Source organism: Saccostrea echinata, unplaced genomic scaffold (assembly GCF_033153115.1).
Source record: "Saccostrea echinata isolate AGI-Se365-2 ecotype Australia unplaced genomic scaffold, CSIRO_AGI_Sech_v1 ptg000003l, whole genome shotgun sequence".
Taxonomy (NCBI): Eukaryota; Metazoa; Mollusca; class Bivalvia; order Ostreida; family Ostreidae; genus Saccostrea; species Saccostrea echinata.
This window is the reverse complement of record NW_026889752.1, coordinates 6,570,334-6,589,081: the sequence shown is the minus strand read 5'-3', so window position 1 is coordinate 6,589,081 and position 18,748 is coordinate 6,570,334. Positions and strand designations below refer to the sequence as shown.

At 32.3% G+C, this 18,748-nt stretch overlaps 1 protein-coding gene across 1 annotated transcript; it reads left to right on the top strand.

Moving 5' to 3' along the window:
* Nucleotides 1-7,318: 7,318 nt before the first annotated feature.
* LOC133178802 (uncharacterized) lies at nucleotides 7,319-17,773 on the top strand. The gene is made up of 6 exons (XM_061313492.1): nucleotides 7,319-7,378; nucleotides 13,690-13,778; nucleotides 15,154-15,394; nucleotides 16,475-16,579; nucleotides 16,791-16,911; nucleotides 17,227-17,773. The coding sequence occupies exons 2-6, from the start codon at nucleotides 13,722-13,724 to the stop codon at nucleotides 17,345-17,347; spliced, it is 645 nt and encodes a 214-aa protein (XP_061169476.1). The 5' UTR covers nucleotides 7,319-7,378; nucleotides 13,690-13,721; the 3' UTR covers nucleotides 17,348-17,773.
* The last annotated feature ends 975 nt before the right edge of the window (nucleotides 17,774-18,748 follow it).

Below are 18,748 nucleotides of genomic sequence, written 5' to 3'. Positions count from 1 at the left end.
TCAAAGTGAATCTATAGTTTAAATAAAAAAGAGAGTTCAATGGTTGTTTTATCTATCATGTTTATAATTTTATATTTACATTTGCAAATGTTTTCTTTTATATAACACTATTAAAAGCAACGTGTATCTATATCCGTATGAACACGGGTTCCTCGCGTCATAAACGTTCGACGTAATTTCTCAGTGACGTCATAAAGGGTCGACGCGCAATCAATAGATCAAACTCGTGCCGTTGAGTTTGAAAAAATAAAACATTTCACGCGTTAACGTAGAACCTACGTCGTATGACATCATACTGAGAAAATTAGTTTAGACTGTCTTTTTGGTGCTAGATCCATTATGACGTCATAATTAATTTAATGTTACTTTTTCCCGTACTTTCTTCAAGAATGTCTCATGTAATGAAGTTACACAACTGTGATAATGTGAATGACATGCAACTATTTTGAAGGAAATCAAAAATCCTAAGAAATCTAAATAGTACAATATCTTGATGAAAAGTGTCTGAGTCAAAGATCTGTTAAAAATTGTGTGTAAATTTTGTAATGTCTATCATGAAATGACGTGCATTCCTTTTCATAATTATTTGTTAATTATTCATAATGGTTGGTGTATAATAATAATGTTTCCCGAAAATATTATCTTTTTAAATAAAAAAAATACATTTTTTGATAAATATTCACATTGTAAATCTAAATGTAACCCAAAAACAGTAATTTAATAATTAAATCCTGTGTAAGTGCAAAAAGGTCAACAAAAGAAGTATGGATAAATAGAGTGTTCTCATTCGTTTGCGGGGAAAGGTTTATATTTTAATCACTTTTTGTAATTATTTGGGTATGTTCTTCATCATATTAAAGATTGAAAACATTCTGACAAAGACTTTTGAAAAACATTTACAAATTTAGGTGGTAAATTGACTAAAAAAATATTGAGCACATTTGCCTATATTCGTTGAAATGTGGACTTAATCTTTTATGTCAATTGAATAAAAAAGAATTTATTTTTGATTAATATTGCTTAATATGGTTCAGTTAATAATGTCTATAAACGACGATGTTTGAAGAAGTATTTTAGTGATTTATTATATTCTCTTTATGACCAGTACCCCTAAAAATGGCTGAAAATATGTAGCCGCTGTGTAAAATTATCCTTCCAAGTTGCACAGACTGCACTACATTTAATAACGAAGAAACATACCATATATTTTTAACTGATTGATAAGCGAGAGCTAATTTATCATTTTGAAAAGTTTGAAAATCTTGTGACAAAGACTTTTCCGACATAGGTTCTACCTTAAAGGTTATAATCAGGTTAATATATAATATGAATAAGTCACAAATGTAAATATAAGTAATAAGGTATAATTTTTAAACATCTATCGGGATATAAGCTTTATGGAATTTGATCTCGTGACCAACCCGTATTTATATCCCGATAGACGTTTAAAAATTATACCTTATTTCTTAAATAATTTGCGAAGTCCATATGCAAAGTGTCTTGAATAGCCCTGTACCTATTGTGACGTTTTTGACGTCATCATTGTGAGTTTGACGTCGTCGATGTATCACAGTTGTAGCCTATATACTTCAATATATGCCCACGGACAAGATACAATTTTTATCACTTGAAGCAAATAAATGCTTAAGAATAAATACATAATTAATGAACTTAAATCTTTAATAGATCAAAACTTGATATAAAATATTTTGATGGGCCATATATGACCCCTGTGGCAGCCAGTGGGTAGAGCCCATATATGACCCCTCTGGCAGTAAGATTTAATTAGTTCACAACTACAGAAAAAAGATATATTTCTTATTTGATAAACATTTATTTTGATAAACACCTGATATGAAAAACGCAGGTACGTTAAGCTTCCCAGAGAATATCGCAGTGTACGCTGTGCCTTCACTTCTCTGAACTACAAATGTATGGCGTCATCGTTGAAAATGACGTCAAGTCACTGCAAACTTGAGCTGTTATGATGGGGAGAGTTTCAAAAACTTTACACCTTATTTCAGTCTGCATATAAAGTGTCTGAAAGTTTGTGTAAAATAAACATGTTTTAATCTTTTTTTTTTCAAATCTTGTATATCCGAATATTTTAAATAACTCTGCTTTATTACTCTATTTTAAAAGTCAGCGTGTTCAAAATATATACGAAAATATACGTTTGACATTTACCCTTTTTTTTATACCCATGGACAGAAGTAGAATTTATAATACGTGTATAAAAGAGCCTGGCGCAGGTGATTAATGAGAATTTATTTGAGATCTTTCGTGGAAATCTGTAAGAGGAGTTTCGTCTCTAATTGAATCTTGCTTGAGAAAAATGCGTGCGCAGTACAGCTAAGGTGCCAAATGGAAATATCGGCGAATTTTTTAGATAGAAAATACATTCTTTACATGGATGGTCGTTTCTTTTTAGGACTTTACTATTATCGGACAAATGCAATGTGGTTGAAAACAACATGTTGAGGACGATTGGATTTCTTATTTAGACTTGTCACGTGATGTGGCAGTCACATGATTTTTTGCAAATATACCTGCAGTATTGAGGTCATCTATAAATTCTAATATTGCAAGCGCATAACCAAGTTAAAAATCTAAGTTTAATTTAAAATTATTTTCAACACTCTTTGTAGTTTGTGAAAAGTGCTGCGAACCTTTATAGATTCTACTATCTAATTGCTAAAATTACATTTGTTAGACCGTATGTTGAATATTTTGCTGGTCAAGTACATTAAATAAAGATATAATTAATTCATTTGCAAGATTTTAACAGGTTCGCAGCACTTTTCAAATATCTTCATACTTCTTGAGTTTCTGTGTAAAAGCTTGTCATAATTCATTGAGGGTATGTCCTTGCAATATATCGATTTATTACGACCCTTCTATTACCCTTCAATGAATTTGCATACAAATACACGACAGTATCGCTTATCTAGGGAATGTACGGGAAGTATATGAATGAAATCATAAAATAGACATCACATCCAACTTAATGGCCTCTTATATATCTACAATTTATATTTTATTTAATTACAAAATACATTTTTAATTGTATAAAATATGCCTTGATCTGCCTCTCACTGCATACATTACGATATGACGTCACATTGACAAATGCATTGCGATCAGTGAATTGTTTATATATTGCTATGTGGGATTTAACCAACGACAATAATGCATGCACTAGTTAGCATTGATGTAGTTTAAAGCTATTCAACAGTTTAAAATAGCAAATCATTTCATTTTGTGGTAATTTGACGAAATTATATTTTGTGTGATGTTATAGTAAGCATTTCTCGTAAAAATTAGGCCCCGCCTCCTTATTGCAGCCTTAACTGTGCTGCGTGATGGCTTTGTTTTAATACAGATGGCGATATTGAGTAGAAAATACCCTCAAATTTGTCGGTAAGTTGCATTTATTGTGAAATATTTGTGCCAGAGTAATATTATAACTTTTCAGGCTCACAAGGATGCAACGAGTTTATCTATGTGACAAAAAGTTCATAATAATTGTGTTAATCAGCAGCGCCGAAAGCGATTAATGTAAGAGACTTCAAAAATTATAAATGACCGTCACGTGATCAACGAAGTCATGTGATATCATAACAAACATGTTTTAATATCGCTAAGAGAACTCTTTATATAAATTGGCCGTACTTAAGTACATATCTTACAAACAAAAATAAAAATCGACCTTGCAATGTAGTGTTATGTTTTGAACGCATTTAAAGCTTCTGGAAGCCTTAACATTGCTGCGAACAGCAAATAGCTTAATATCACCTGCATATGGGGTTTTTATCTCCATGTTGATTCGATATGCAAGAACATGCCCAATGTATAAACAATTGTTAAAACGAAGGAAGCTATTGACAAACACGTTGATGAGACAAAGATATGAGTAGTCTCTATTGAAATCATCATTTTGCATGTTTTATGGTCGATACAATGACAGAAAATACAACCTATCATCCAGTCAAATGCTGACTGACGCTTTTCATATTAATTGTTAGGCCATTATTTACACACTGTCTACTGAATTGTCTACGGATATTCCAGTTTTCATGACAAGGAACACATGGCAGGTGTGGTCGGTCGGCAGGGGATGGCACCTGATCTCACCTCTGATGTTTTTAGGTCCGTGTTTCGTCTACATCCGATTTGTATTGTTTAAATGGACTTTGAGCTTGAATATATACACTGTTCGTTCACTCCATATTTCATCAAACAGATCGAGTTTGAAAATTTTGTGTTTAATATTTCTGTACATTTAAAACACGGCTTAATAACTCTCTATATGTAGGTGCTTTATTTTTGTTTTTGTTTTTTTTAATTTTTTATTCGTACAAATACTCAACAGGAAGCCGATTTCACATGATAATCGGTATTATACAGAGGATTTAAACCATTTTAAAAAATTGTGCTTTTAGATCATACAAATGTAAACACAATTATATATAGTGTGTGGAAACCAATGTATACTCCAAACTTAAACGCCAGGACAAGTTAAGTACACACAGCATAGCACAATGGTAGCATTAATAAGACTTAATAAAACCCCTTTTTGACTACCTTTCTTTTTACTCTGCATGGCCCCACTATAGCTCCAGAGGCTATTTTTGAAAGAAAACGAATCTTCAATGTTACTTGATATTAGTATGTCTTTACAAGTAATTCTATAACACTTTTATTTTTTATATTTTAAGCTAAACTCCCTTTCAAAAGGGCTGTAACAACACTTTGAGAAGCTTGTGGTAAGTTGAGTCTTAACTGGCCCAGGGGAAGCATAATATGTCAACGACAACAGATAACAATAAGAGAACAGACAAATTTGGCTAAAACTTTCAGCTACCATATAAAAAGAAATACATATCACCATTATAAGGGCAGAATCAGATATATTCTAATAACTGTAAGGTGTTTATTGAAAATATAACGACAATGTTCTCAAAACGATTTCAAGTTTATTTCTAGAAGAGGATCGGTCTACCGTAAACTGAATTATTACACTTGGCATTCCATAGGACGCATGTGAAGCTTTCCCAAATTATGATATTTTCGTCCCAGTTCAACTCTGGATGACACGATCTATTGACATTCATAATACATGTTTAAAAAAGTGCAGTTTACCCCCTCTTACATGACCTACTTAGTTCCTATTGTTAAAATGTCATCTTAAATGTTAACACACTATATTCATGAAAAAAAAAAAGATAAAGGTATATTAATTAAATCTGTTATCTATTTATATATGAAACATGTAGTATTGTTATTCTGTATGGAAATTCATTTTAACCTTAAAATTACTAATTCACAAATAGAAAACAAATTTTCATAACCAAATACCGGTTCGCAAGTTATGTCAGGTAGCATATTTTATTGTCCTCGAAGAATTGAGAACATCTCCGTTAGATATATAATTTTTGTTCATATTTGAGAAAAACAACTTTGAACTAAGTTGAAGTGGGATACAAAACTTTAATGTATTGTAAAACTTGATATCTAATTTTTAGAAATCATATAACATTGCATGCACGCAATTGGCACATTTTCACCACATGATAGAGATTAAGGACCCTCTCTACACTGCACCCTATTTTCAGGGTACTTTTGTGTAATTAGACTGACCCACCATTTGACATAGAGGTAAAATAAATTGTAATCTGAATTGTATCAGATAATTTAAAATAAATCCAAGTATTCTAAACATTATATAAGACCAAGATAGAGTATTTGAAAACTTTATTTGCATGTATTTTATCCATTTAAATTGAATAAGCGAAGGCAATTTTTCTTTTCTATTACTTCACTGTCTTTGAAGATTTTTCCTGAATAAAAAAGGCACGCTCCCTATATTAAAAATAAGTTAGTTAATTTCAAAATATCCTCCTTTATGTTATATAATTTTCTCAAAGTCCAAAAAACATTTTTTATCAGTGTATAGAGGGTCATTAAGCAAGCGCCACAACTCTTACCGTTCAAGCATTTAGCAGTACTATCACACCTAAGCTTTGTATTCAATATATATATCACACCTAAGCTTTGTATTCAATGTATATATATATTTTGGTTACCAGCTTTGCTGAAAATTGCCGGTGCAGAATTTTATTTCTGAGTAAATTTGTTCATCCTACACTTGGTCACTAACTATAAAATTTGTGTAGTCTTAGTAGTGGCTCCAGTCTTGCTAAAATCTGTGGTACATGTAATTTGTTAGTTAAAAAAAAAAAAAATACTTGTATAGATCTTGAGGATCAATTTTGTTTTGTTCTCGTTATTCTTATTATCAAACGAATGTTCTATGGCTTTCAAATTTGTTAATTATTTCCACTTTTGCAGTTAATTAGATTACAGACATTTTAAAAGTTTTGTTTAACACTCGGCATTGAAGGATACTAATTTGCAGGGACAGTTGTATAAACAAATTATAACTCGTCTGCGTATTTTTTTCTGAATTAGCATCACACCTTGGTTAAGCAAAGCATGAAGCTGGCTTACAAGAGTAATAATTACGATAATGCATTTAGATAAAAGTTGTAGGAATGACATATCTGTGACCTAAAAATTGTCATTGATGAAAATTGCAATAGTAATTTGTTTTTTTAAAGGAATATATGAAATAAGAAAAATACGGTAATTTCAGGAAACCAAATACATATGTCTAGAATGTTCAATATATTGATTACTCTTAATTAGGTATTTTTATAACATAATGAAAATTTCCCTGACCTGCTTCTTTGAAACATAGGCTTTGTTGTTACTATGAAAATCTGATATCCCAAAAGTAATAAAATGTAATCAAAACACTTTAGTATGAAAGAAAGCAATAGATTACCTTCAAAAAATACTCTGGCATATATTAAGATTTCACTTGGTTTACTTCTCACAGCTCCGTAGGCATTAGGCACAGTATACCTACATGTACATATTATGATATTAAACATCAAGGGAGAAAATGCAATATATCAGACAAGGATTAAAATCACCCATCTTTATAAAAAATGATATACTATACTAAACTACTAGTCCTAGGGCAAACAAACGTGACTGATCACCACACATAGAAATAGACAAAAAAAACCAAGGTAAGTGTAGACCGGAGAAACTGTGAAACTCAACACTTGAGACAACAAAAAAACTTCCTTTTTCAAAACCTCTTAAAGAACTGTCTTAATTTTCTGCTAGATACCAAAACTTAATTTTCGAAACTTCACTCCAAAACTCATAATTGCACAAACATGTTCAAGTTGCACGCTGTGCCTCAAATGACATTTAGTTCTCCTTGATTATTAAATGTAGTGAGTTGTGTATTTATGACGGATTGCCATGCGTTGAATAATATGGGAGTATATCATGCCCACGTTTTGTAAGTATACAAAAAGTAACCCATCGTAGAGTTTCTTAAATGTGATTTATATATTATTTCTTTGCGTAGCATCAATTGTAATTTTCTACAACTAAAGATATATTTAAATTTATAAATCCCAAAACTGATTTCCGTTCGTGTAATAGGTCTTTGTTTTTTGCCTTAATTTTTTAGGAATGCACAGTCATTTTTTGCATTATAAAGATTTTTGTTTTCTCTGGTGAATATGATATGAATTGCAAGTATTTGTAGAAAAATAGATAACACAATTTACTAGACTGGTTTTAAAATCTAGATAAAAAATAAGTTGACGGATTTTTCCGTTATTTCCCGATCATGACAAGGAGCACACGGCGGGTGTGACCGGTCAGCAGGGATGCTCAATCCTCCATTGCACCTGATCCCACCTCTGATGTTTTGGAAGTCCGTGTTTGTTCTGCACCTATTTTGTAATGTTTAATGGACTTTTGAGGCTTGAATACTGTTCGTTATCTCCATATATTTCATTGAAAAATAATAAAAAAAGATATAGAAAATATTTCATATCAAGTTTAAATCTTAAACTTTAATTGCTCATCATATATCTGTTCAATGGAATGATCTATCGAAAACTGAATTTCTGTTTCTAAAATCTCTCTCTCTCTCTCTCTCTCCCCCCTCCCATGATCATAGAAAGTGGAAACAGCTTGCTACGAAGTTTATGATATAACGAGAGTTAAATTAAATACTAGCTATTTACAAAATGCCAAAAGCACAGGAAAATCCTTATCAAGGTTGCTGAGAGTCAGATAATGAGCACTTTAAATGCCAGATGTATGCAATCAAACTATGCAATTTTCGGATGGCGATAAAAACATTCCTCAAACCCTAAGCAAGAAAACCTTTGACGAAAGAGCCAAAGCGTGGTAAAAATACCTTTTCCCCATTAATCGTCAATGGTTGATTGAAAAGAAACCACACTAACATCAGGAGGCAAATGACTTTAGTGTAATTGTCGGAGAGTTTATATGTGCTATGTTTACTTTAATAATAACGCATATTAAACTTAATAGCTGGGTTCCAGCTTTTGCATCATATGTAATGGCTTTGGTAATGTAGATTTCTAAAAATAATAAGTCAAGGCATTCTGCTTTGTAATTGATAAAAATAATCAAAAAGTTCTCTGAAACCTCAGAATTATTTACGTGATTTAAAATTGTTTTGATATCTGCTCCTCTATCAGGAAAGATAACTCTTTAATTTATCATGTAATTAAAAAGTCTCAAAATGGAGCTTCAGATTGAAATATTATCATGCAACAATTCTCTTTCTATGCAAATTAATATGGTTTAAGGTTCTTTAAAGTCTTAAGTACAGTCTCCTAAAGGTTGACATTTGTATCCATAAAAGTGAAAAAATAAAATTTTTTTTTGTTTTGTTCAGAAATCGATTTTTCTTTAATCTAGTGTTAGATTCCAATGCCTATAACTTTTCATGAAATAAAATAACAACCGACCTGTAATGCCTTCGATAATATTATAAGTTATTTATACGATGTATTATATAACAATTGACGTAATTTATATAGACCTTAACACAGCATAAGTATTAAAACATGGAATTTTTTTCGAAAATGTCTAAATACCAATACTTCTTCATCCTAAAATACATGTATATTTGTTCATCAATTTTCAATTGGAAAACACAAAGCGGGCACTTTTATTCGTGTTTCCCAAAAATATATTCGAGATTTGATTACTTTCCCTACATACATGTAATATCATTAACTGTAATGATAAACTTTGAAGAAATATCCTTGGTGAACACGCTGGAATTCAGACACATTTTGTGAGCATTCTCAATTAGGTAACTGTTAATTTTCAGAATGTGAGGATAGGACTACTTTGAATTAGAACACTTAATTGACATTCCATTACACGCATATTAGGTTTTCCCTGATGTATGATATTTTTGTACTAGCGCATCTGTGAATGACATGATCTATTTACAAACAAAATACATGTTAACAAAATAATTTTGCACTTTTCCCCCCTAACATGACCTACATTGTTAACATCGTTAAAAGGCACCTAAAATGCAAGGACTCTATTTAAAAACAAGTTAAAAACTTAACTAAATTCTTTCATCCATTTATATTTCAAACTATTTGTATTTTTATTCAGTAGGGAAATATCTCTCACTTTTAAATAACTAAGTCACGAATAGAAAACAAATTCAAATTTCTAAAGACATATCAAATAGCAGCTCGTAAAATATGCCAGGTTACGTATTTTATTGACTACAACGAATTGAAAACATATCTGTTTAAGTGATGAAAAATTGTTATCAATAAGTTACATCTGAAAACTCTTGAAATATCAAATTTACTTCCGTGCTATCCTGAGTGAACTAGCGATTTGAAACTAAAAACGTTTTGAATCTTAGAGTGAACCATTATGAGGTTTATAATATAAGATCCAATATTTGTAAATAAAGCGTACAAACGTTCATCGCAGTCATAATATGTCTTTCAAATGTATTTCGTCGCTGCTTTCACATCTGTCACTTGAGCTATTAATAGACTTTTTGGCTACATAGGTTACTATTAAAATTTTTGCGTCTCAGGTGACCTGTTGCTATCTGTTTTGTTCTTTGTCGTACGGGAGTGCGAACATCATGGTACATTAATTATGCACCCCCCCCCCCCCCCCCGGCCTAAGGGTTGGGGATGAAAACATGAAAATTATTATTTTTTTAATCTTTACGCCCGGGCATCAATCAGTTAAACTGTTGTCATGGCATAAGCATTAAGCACTCTTCCAAAAATGTTAAATACATGGTTCCAAGTTCAGGGTTTATGGAGTTCTGGCTCTAATGATCATAGAGAGAACATGATTAAATTCTCTAAATTTTCTTCTCTACCCCATTATTTTCATCAGATAAACTAGGAGTATGAGCGTAATGAGCAATGACGACTCTTCGAAATTGTTATTAATTTCATGGCCCAAGGGTCCGGAATTCGGGGGGGGGGGGGGGGGGGGCTCTATTGATTATATTGTTAAAATTCATTATTTCTTTGAAAATTGTCTTTGCTCTTGTGTATTAAGGAACAAAAACTAAATGCATGGCCATGACAAGTAATGCTGTCTTTAAGAAAATTATGAATTTCATGGCCTCAGGGTGAGGGGTTCTGGTGGTGGAAGGGGAGGTGGTGGTGGCTTATATAGTGAAAATGCATTTCTTCTTTGCAAATCTTCTTCTCTACTCCTGGGTATTAAGGAACAAAAACTGAGCACATGGTTCTGATGAGCAATCTTGTCTCTTCAAACATTATGAAAATTGTGGCCCAAGGATCAGAGTCTCCGGTTGGGGGAGGGGTTATTGATTATATATATTGAAATTGAATAATTTTTTGAGGATTTTCTTCTCTGCTTCTGGGTATTAAGGAACCAACCCTTGTTCATAGTTATGATGAACAAGGGTGCTTCTTACGGAATACTGAATGTCATGGCCCCTGGATATTTGGTTCAGGTGAAAGGGCAGGGTTCTTATGATGATATAGTGAAAATGCATTATGTCTTTGAAAATTTTCTTCTCTGCTTTTTGACATAAAGTAAACAAACTAAGTACATATTTAGAATAGGGACTTCCAATATTGTGAATTTCATGACCCCTGGGTAGGGGGTTCTGGTGTTTAGGGGGGGGGGGGGCTCAATTGAATATATAGTAAATAAGTGAATGCTTTTAATTCTTAAAATGTCTTCATTCCACCTCGGTATTTACCATTTACTAAGTGGATGGTTATACTGAGCAAGTGTACCTTTTCCAAATTTTGAACTTTCTGGTGTAAGGGTAAGTGACCCTTATATTTGAAAGGGAAAGGGGGCTACATTGTTTATATAGTGAAAATGCATTATTTCTTTGGAAATTGTCTTCTCGTTTGCATTAAGCAAACAAACTAAGCATATAGTTATAATGAGCATGGATGCATCTTCCATAATTACAAATATCATAGCCCCTAGGTATGAGCATTTTTTTTCCTTTAGAATCTTTTCCTTTGATTTTGGGTATTAGCATATAAACTAGATGCATGGTTCTGATTAGCAGATGTGCTTCTTTCAAAATTGTGAATTTCATGGCCCCTTGATAAGGGGATATCGTGTTAGTGCGGGAATCTATAGATCTGACAGTGAAATGCATAACATCTTTAAATATCTTCTCTGTCCTTTGATATTAAGCAAATAAACTATTTGCATGTTTATGATGAGCACTGATGCCTCTTCCAAAATTATGACATTAATAGCCCCTGGGTCAGGGTTTTGATGTAAGGGCAGTAATTTGTCAGTATATAGTGAAAATGCATGATATCTTTGAAAATCTTCTCTGCCCCTGGGTGTTAATCAAACATGCTAAATGCATGGTTCTAATGTGCAAGGGTGCTTCTTTCAAAATTAGGTTTTTTTTTACCCTTGCGTCAGTGGCTCTGGTGTGAGGGTGGGGCTTCATTGATTATATAGTAAGAATGCATTAATTCTTTGAAAATATTCTCCTGTGCTCATGGGTATTCAGCAGATAAAGTAGGTACATGTACATAGTTATGATGAACAAGTGTGCTCGATCTCTTTCAAAATTTTGACTTCCATGGCCCCTTGGTGAAGGAATTTTGTGTTAGGCTGTGTTGAATCTATAGTGAAATGAATTATTTCTTTGAAAATCTGCTCTGCTCCTTAGCAAACAGACCACAAAGTTGTAAAGGGCAAGAGTATTTTTGCTACAATCTTGACCAGTTAGTTAAATGTTTTGGTGCTGGGCTGGGCTCTGTGAATTTTACTGCTTTAAATGCCTCATGGATTCCATAGCTCTATTTTCGAAATATATCTAAAGTTATCATATTGACATAACTTTTGTTTATATTTTTTTCAATTGTATATAGTCTGCTTTTAGTCTAAAAATCTCTAAAAATAAACAAATAAAAATGGTAAAAAATTTATTATTTCTTTGACCTTGTATTTCGAATTTTAAAGTAAATGCAAAACTTGGTAGTTCTTTTGTCTATTGTTAAGATCAAGTATGAATATAGTAATTTTCGAATTTTTTTAATCTGTGAGATCCTATAAACATCTTGTACATTTGGTGCATAATTTTGTAGATTTTATTTTTTTGTTTTCTGTTTATTATGTATAAGTCTTGCATCCATTCTTGTCTCCTCTAACATCATTTTGGCATTTTTTCTGTTAAAAGTTTGAAAGATAATATGTACTGCCTGGCATTTTAAACTGTTTAACACACAGTATGCAATTCATCATTTATATCTCTACTGCTTCAATGGCACTATGATACCTAATAGCCTAATACTATTTATCATATTTTTTTTTATTCATTCACCCATTGAAACAATGATAAGAGTAGGAAGAGAAAGGTGGTGTGTTGGGGATTAAAAATGAGACAGACTTATAAAAATAACCAAACTGTTTTGAGACATGACCTCGTTATTATCAATTCTTTTATGACAAATTTCGCAATGTCATTTTTCAGGATGCATATTAAGCTAGGGATATTGCATGCTATTTATCACTATTTTTTTTTTGGGGGGGGGGGGGGTTATTATATTAAAAATATTAGAATGCATACGTTCAAAATTATAAAACTGCTTAGTTTTAGTTGACAATGCATTAAATTTCATTTAGACATTTGGCGAATCTACCAAAAATGACGTAATTTTCTGGCTAGTCAATGCATTATGATGTCATGAAATGCGTCATTTTCCTCATATCCTGAACAATTCTACAAAAACAGCCCATTTTAAAGCTATTTTTCGATATTTAATATAGAGCGCAATCTTTGATCTAAAATATGCAATTGTTTACTGATAGAACCGTTTCTGAGGATTGCAAAACACGTTTTATTTTTTAGATCAGAGGGTATGCTCATATTATTTTTCTTCTCTGAAAGTATTTAAATATACCTGTTTTCCTTAAGATTCAAGAACATTGCAATTCCATAAAGCTTGTTTTCCAAGACCAGGACTTTAAGGAGAAAAATTTTAATAGTACATGAAAACACTAAGTCTCTACTTTATCTTGATGTTTAAAATGGAACATAAGGTGTTAGTCAATAAATTGGTAATATATCAACAGTGCCATTTTATGCATAAAGTGAACCTAGCTCTTTGAATCAGCAATAGATATTATTGCATTTTCAATGTTTAACTGAATATCGATATTAAATTCAAGTCTTACATAAGGGCAACTGAAGCTGTCATTTCTGACAGTGAACTTTATAAAAAGTTTCATCATTTTTTTTCTTATAAATATCTGTTTCCTATCTTTCAGGTAATGAATGTCAGAAAAAGGAATGATATGACATGGAAATTGAAGCTCCCATAACATTATTCTACTTTGCGGTTTTTATGCAGATGTTGGTTAGTAAAATGAGGAATTTTCCAAACGATTACTATAAATAATTGGTTTTGATGACAAGTTTAATTGCCACGATATTTGTGTATGTAGGACCTATGATCGAAAATCTTAAACACATTTTTTTCACGTGAATATATGTTCCTAGGTGTAAACTACGAAGAATATCAGTCGCCCGCGTGGCGTAGTGGTTAGAGCGTTTGCTCTAGAGTCGCAGTGTAAGGAGTTGATCCTTCGTCGCGTGTTCAAATCCACTGCGGGACCTGGATACCGGTCCTTCGGATGAGACTGTGTAAACCGAGGTCCCGTGTCGCAGTTGGTGCTGGTACGAAAGATCCCTCACAGCTCCATGGCCCTAAGTGCCGAGTGTAGGTCAAAATTTGCAAGTGGTGGCGTCTCCATATGAGTGAAAATTTCTCGAGAGGGACGTTAAACAACAAACAAACAACCGAAGTATATCATTTCTGAAGTTGTTTATCTAAACATAATTAATGCATTTCACATGGAAAAAAAATCTATTTGTTCACGTGATCTTGAACAAATTTCCAGTTTGTCACCATTTATTTACGCTACTCCACAATTTAGTACTGTATTTTGGAAATGCAGACTGTTACACAGGGGGAGTTGGGAGGTGGGGTAGAGAGGGGTTCAATGGTTAAAAACTGAAATGCATTTCCTTCTTTTATTTTCAAATTACTGCAATAGATGTCACAATCTGAAGTTTATTTTTTTTACTGTTATTTTTGTTACATTTATGACCATTTTCAGTGTATTTGGATTGTCTCACAATACTTCTCTTTCTCTATTATTTGAAAAAAAGTACACTTTAATTTCCTCTCCTGCACTTTAACATGTAAGAAACACTAATGAATTGACAGCGCAAATTCAATATTCAACTGAGGTGTTTTGTAGATAATTCATCCCTTTAAAGGGACGACCAACTGATTCTGAGGGGAGGGGGCTATTTATTTCCACGTCGCTGAAGGACAGATTAATTACTTTCAAAATGAATGAGGACATATTATTTATTTTTTTCATCACCGAAAAGACTTTGACAAGCAATAAAAAAAAAGAAAAATAAAACGGAAATTTGCCAAACTCTTCACTTCTTTTTCTTGGGGGAAAGGGGTGGTAGCACCAATCAGTGACTGATTATTTATTTTCTGGCCAGTCAAAGACGGACTATTCATTATTTATTTCCTACATTTTCGAGGACAGATTATATATTTCGAAAATCTGCCAGCCCCCTTGGCCCCCACCCCCACTTCATTCTACCCATTAGAATCAAACGACGTCCCCTAATGAGGATAGTTTCAGACCCCTCTCTTTACTTTTCTTTCTTTAGTAATTTTCATATGGTATGCAGTATGTTTATTTCAGGTAACATACACGATAGATACTACTACCTTAGACTCTGAATTTTGTGGGATATCTAAAGTAACAAAAAGAGTTGTGGATCTGTGTCCAACAGATAAGGAATCTTGGTCGAGGGCTGCTAAGCAGTTTAATTGTTCACAATTTGAAGGGAAATGTACACAAACTTTAGAATATCATTGTCTTATCAATCCTTGGCAAAATGTGACGGCAGAAGTATGTGCTCCACCTACACGCATCCGTTCAGGTACAACTGTGTTCATTGATATCTTCGATTTTATCATTACATTGTCGGGTCGATAGTATGACATTGCATGCTCTAGATCGACAACTTCAGTACTTCATACACGTTATATTATGTTTAAAAAGTTTGAATATAGACCGTTAATTCAAACTAGTACTTGTTTATCTTAAGCAAATATCTGGTCATAGAATCGAAGAAATGGAAATTATTATATATTATCTACATCAGAAATTCAATTCAGTTGAGCACTAATAAATTTAAGTAAATGATGAAGGAAAGTAGTCAAAAATATATGGTTTCAATAGGAGATACTAGTGCAATAAAATAAAAAAAAGAGTCTTTTTTCGGGGGTGGGGGTTGGGGTCATAATCATGAGTAAATATAGACGTATATAATTAATTATTAGGGAGAAGACCCATGAAAAATTGATGTCAAATGTCTGTGTCATTAGATGCTTTAAACTATCTTAACATGATACTTAAAGGAAGAGAAATATCAAGGAAAATGGCAGACATTTAGTTTTGTTTATTAGATAATACGCACATTGTAAGTACACTCCCTATATAAGTAAACCGACGTAACACGTGCCTCCTAGGTGATCATACCTCATATAAATATAAACACTCATAAAATAATGTGATATGCAACAACATTTGATAGTTATAACAACTGTTTAAAAAGCGTAACACACTTTTAAAAACAATCAATACTCAACGAATAACCGACAAGTCTCTCAGATACTGACATCTTGCAAAGTTTTATTCACAACAACACATGCGTTGAAACGCGGAATGTGATTGGTTGATGAAAATAAAAGCAATGGTATGGTTGGTCAAAACCGAAGTACATGTAAACCCCCCGAACTTCATTTTGAGGTGAATCTACTCTGAGGTAAAAATCACGAAAGAGGGTGTGGACCAATCGAAAAGCATAAAAATCCTGATCATTTAATATAAAAAAAATATATCATATATTTTGCACCTGTATTCATGATTCATCTGCAAAGCCTAGGATAAAATTGGATAGGATGATTCAAACGAAAGTCTGCAAATTTTCTTTTTCATGAATGTAAGATATTTTTAGGTCACTGTGCAGAATACAATGCAAGGGGAGGTAAAATCCAGGAATTTTATATACCAAACTGTGAGTCATGTGCCAGGGATTACATGTCGACAGAAGCATACAAATGTACGTTTTACTATCTCAAGGTTAATTATTTATTTTCTGTCACTCCTTTCATGATAACTTAAACGTAGTTCTTATTAAAATCGAAAAGAGGTTTTTCACTTATTTCTGCTTATTGTTTTGAAAGCATTAATTTAGAATTTCCTCTCACAAGTCTTTTTGATAAATGAACTACTTAATACTTTGAAAGGGAATCTAATATATTTCTCTCCAGACCAAGAATGTTATGACCTAGTTTATCGTCAAAAAGAAAATCTACAGCAGAGAAAAGGGAATAAAGCAGAAACACACCAGCGAACTCTTAACAAGCAACAGGAGACACGATTTCGACCTAGGTATAGATTATCATGAAACCCTTACATTCAAAGCTTACATTCAAATTTGCACGAGTTAAAAGATAGACAGCCAATGCTGTACGTAAGTATTGAAATCTTTTGGAACAAACAATCGAAAGACATTAGATTCGGATACATTGTACTTGTTTGTTTTCATTCGATTTACTAGAGTCATTTTTTTACCTTATGAATCAGCAGACCAAATGAAGTATGTCAGTCCATATAATTCTGAGTAGGATGAATTACCCCCGCGTACATATGCGTCCTAAATGTGATGTTCCCAGTGAAATTGTTTGTTGCTTTTTTTTTCAACAGTGCGGAATCATTTGGCGATTCCAGTGACGGAAGCAGAGTCAGAAGCAGTAGAGGCATCTACCTTCGTGTTTTCTTTCTATGTTTAATGATTGTTCTTAAAAGTGGAGCATTGTTATCTTAATTGTAGATAAATTGGAAATATTTTATTATTATTTGAGACTTATTTTAAAGATAATTTAAAAATAATTTTTAGCATGTAGGACATGTTTGTAAAGCTAACACCTTTCAAATTATTTTTTTAAGATCTTTTTCTCAATGGTCACGAAAATGATCATTGACATCTTAAATGTTTCTTTGGGTAAACTGAATATCAGAAGTTTTATTGTCTTTCCAAATTCCTCATTCATGGTGTCAACACTACAATGATAATACACGAATATGGCCCTGAGTTTTACTTCTGATGGTAAATGATATTTCCATTTAAAAAAATCATCGTCATCAAGTACCATCTAACTCACATATAGAAATTGTCATTGTGCATTTAAGCATATTTGGAAAAGTTTGTGCAAAACCAATTTTCTAATAAACGTATGTTATACACTTTTTACCATTTATTTCAGTATTTATCAAAATGGCACTGTTGTACAATGCAAAAAAAAAAAAAAACAGAGAGAGAGAGAGAGAGAGAGAGAGAGAGAGAGAGAGAATACATACATGAACGTATTGAAATATAATGTATATTAAATAATTGATGATGATGCATACATGTGTATATTTACAATTTCGACTATTTTCTCTGCGATAACGTTTTGAAAGTTAAGTGTGTTGATTGTTCGATATATACAACTGAATGTAAATTTCGCCAAGTGAAAGGTCAAGGGCCTTTTATGCATGTCAATCTCTCGCAGCTGTCAATGTTTCTGAAATCAGTGGGATGTCAGAACATGGAATGTCTCGTGTATTTTAAATTTATAAGCATTTTTTAAAATTTATATTTAGATTTTTTAGCAATTGAAGCCCGTTATTCAAATTATTCCACGTTTCCAACTATTGTTGATGCTCTGGCATACCCAACAAACTAGAGTTAAAGTGGTCTCCGTATATTTCAGACTCGAGGTTGAAATTATAAGAATCTTCACAATGAGTACATAAACGGAAGGTGATGACATTAAGTAATAGGACTGATAGATTCACAGGTACTATGTTATTAGATATATTTAATGACTCTTTAATGTTTGGATATGAAAAGCGGATAATAATAAAATGGTGTTACAAGAGATAAACAGTTCTTGAGATATACCACTCTACTGATTTAACGTCCGAGAAGTGTCACCCGCTAAAAAAAACCGTTTGTGGGAACTAAAATGTGACATCAAAAATAATAGATAATACATGTAGATACAAAAAAAAATTGTCTGTTTGGTTGCTTGCTTGTTTTATATGCAAAACGCAATTGTCTTAAACAATTTTTCTTTTATAAAAAAGAGCAACAAAATGAATTGAGATATTTTATTAATAATAAGGCAAAAGGAATGTACAAAAGTTCTTAGACTTTGATAGTATTCTATTAACATTTCGTAAA

Excerpts from the sequence above, each read along its gene's own strand:
- LOC133178802 (XM_061313492.1), top strand. The coding sequence starts at position 13,722 with ATGGAAATTGAAGCTCCCATAACATTATTCTACTTTGCGGTTTTTATG. Across the intron at positions 13,779-15,153 it reads CGGTTTTTATGCAGATGTTG|GTAACATACACGATAGATAC; the intron begins GTTAGTAAAATG and ends TGTTTATTTCAG. Across the intron at positions 15,395-16,474 it reads ACCTACACGCATCCGTTCAG|GTCACTGTGCAGAATACAAT; the intron begins GTACAACTGTGT and ends AGATATTTTTAG.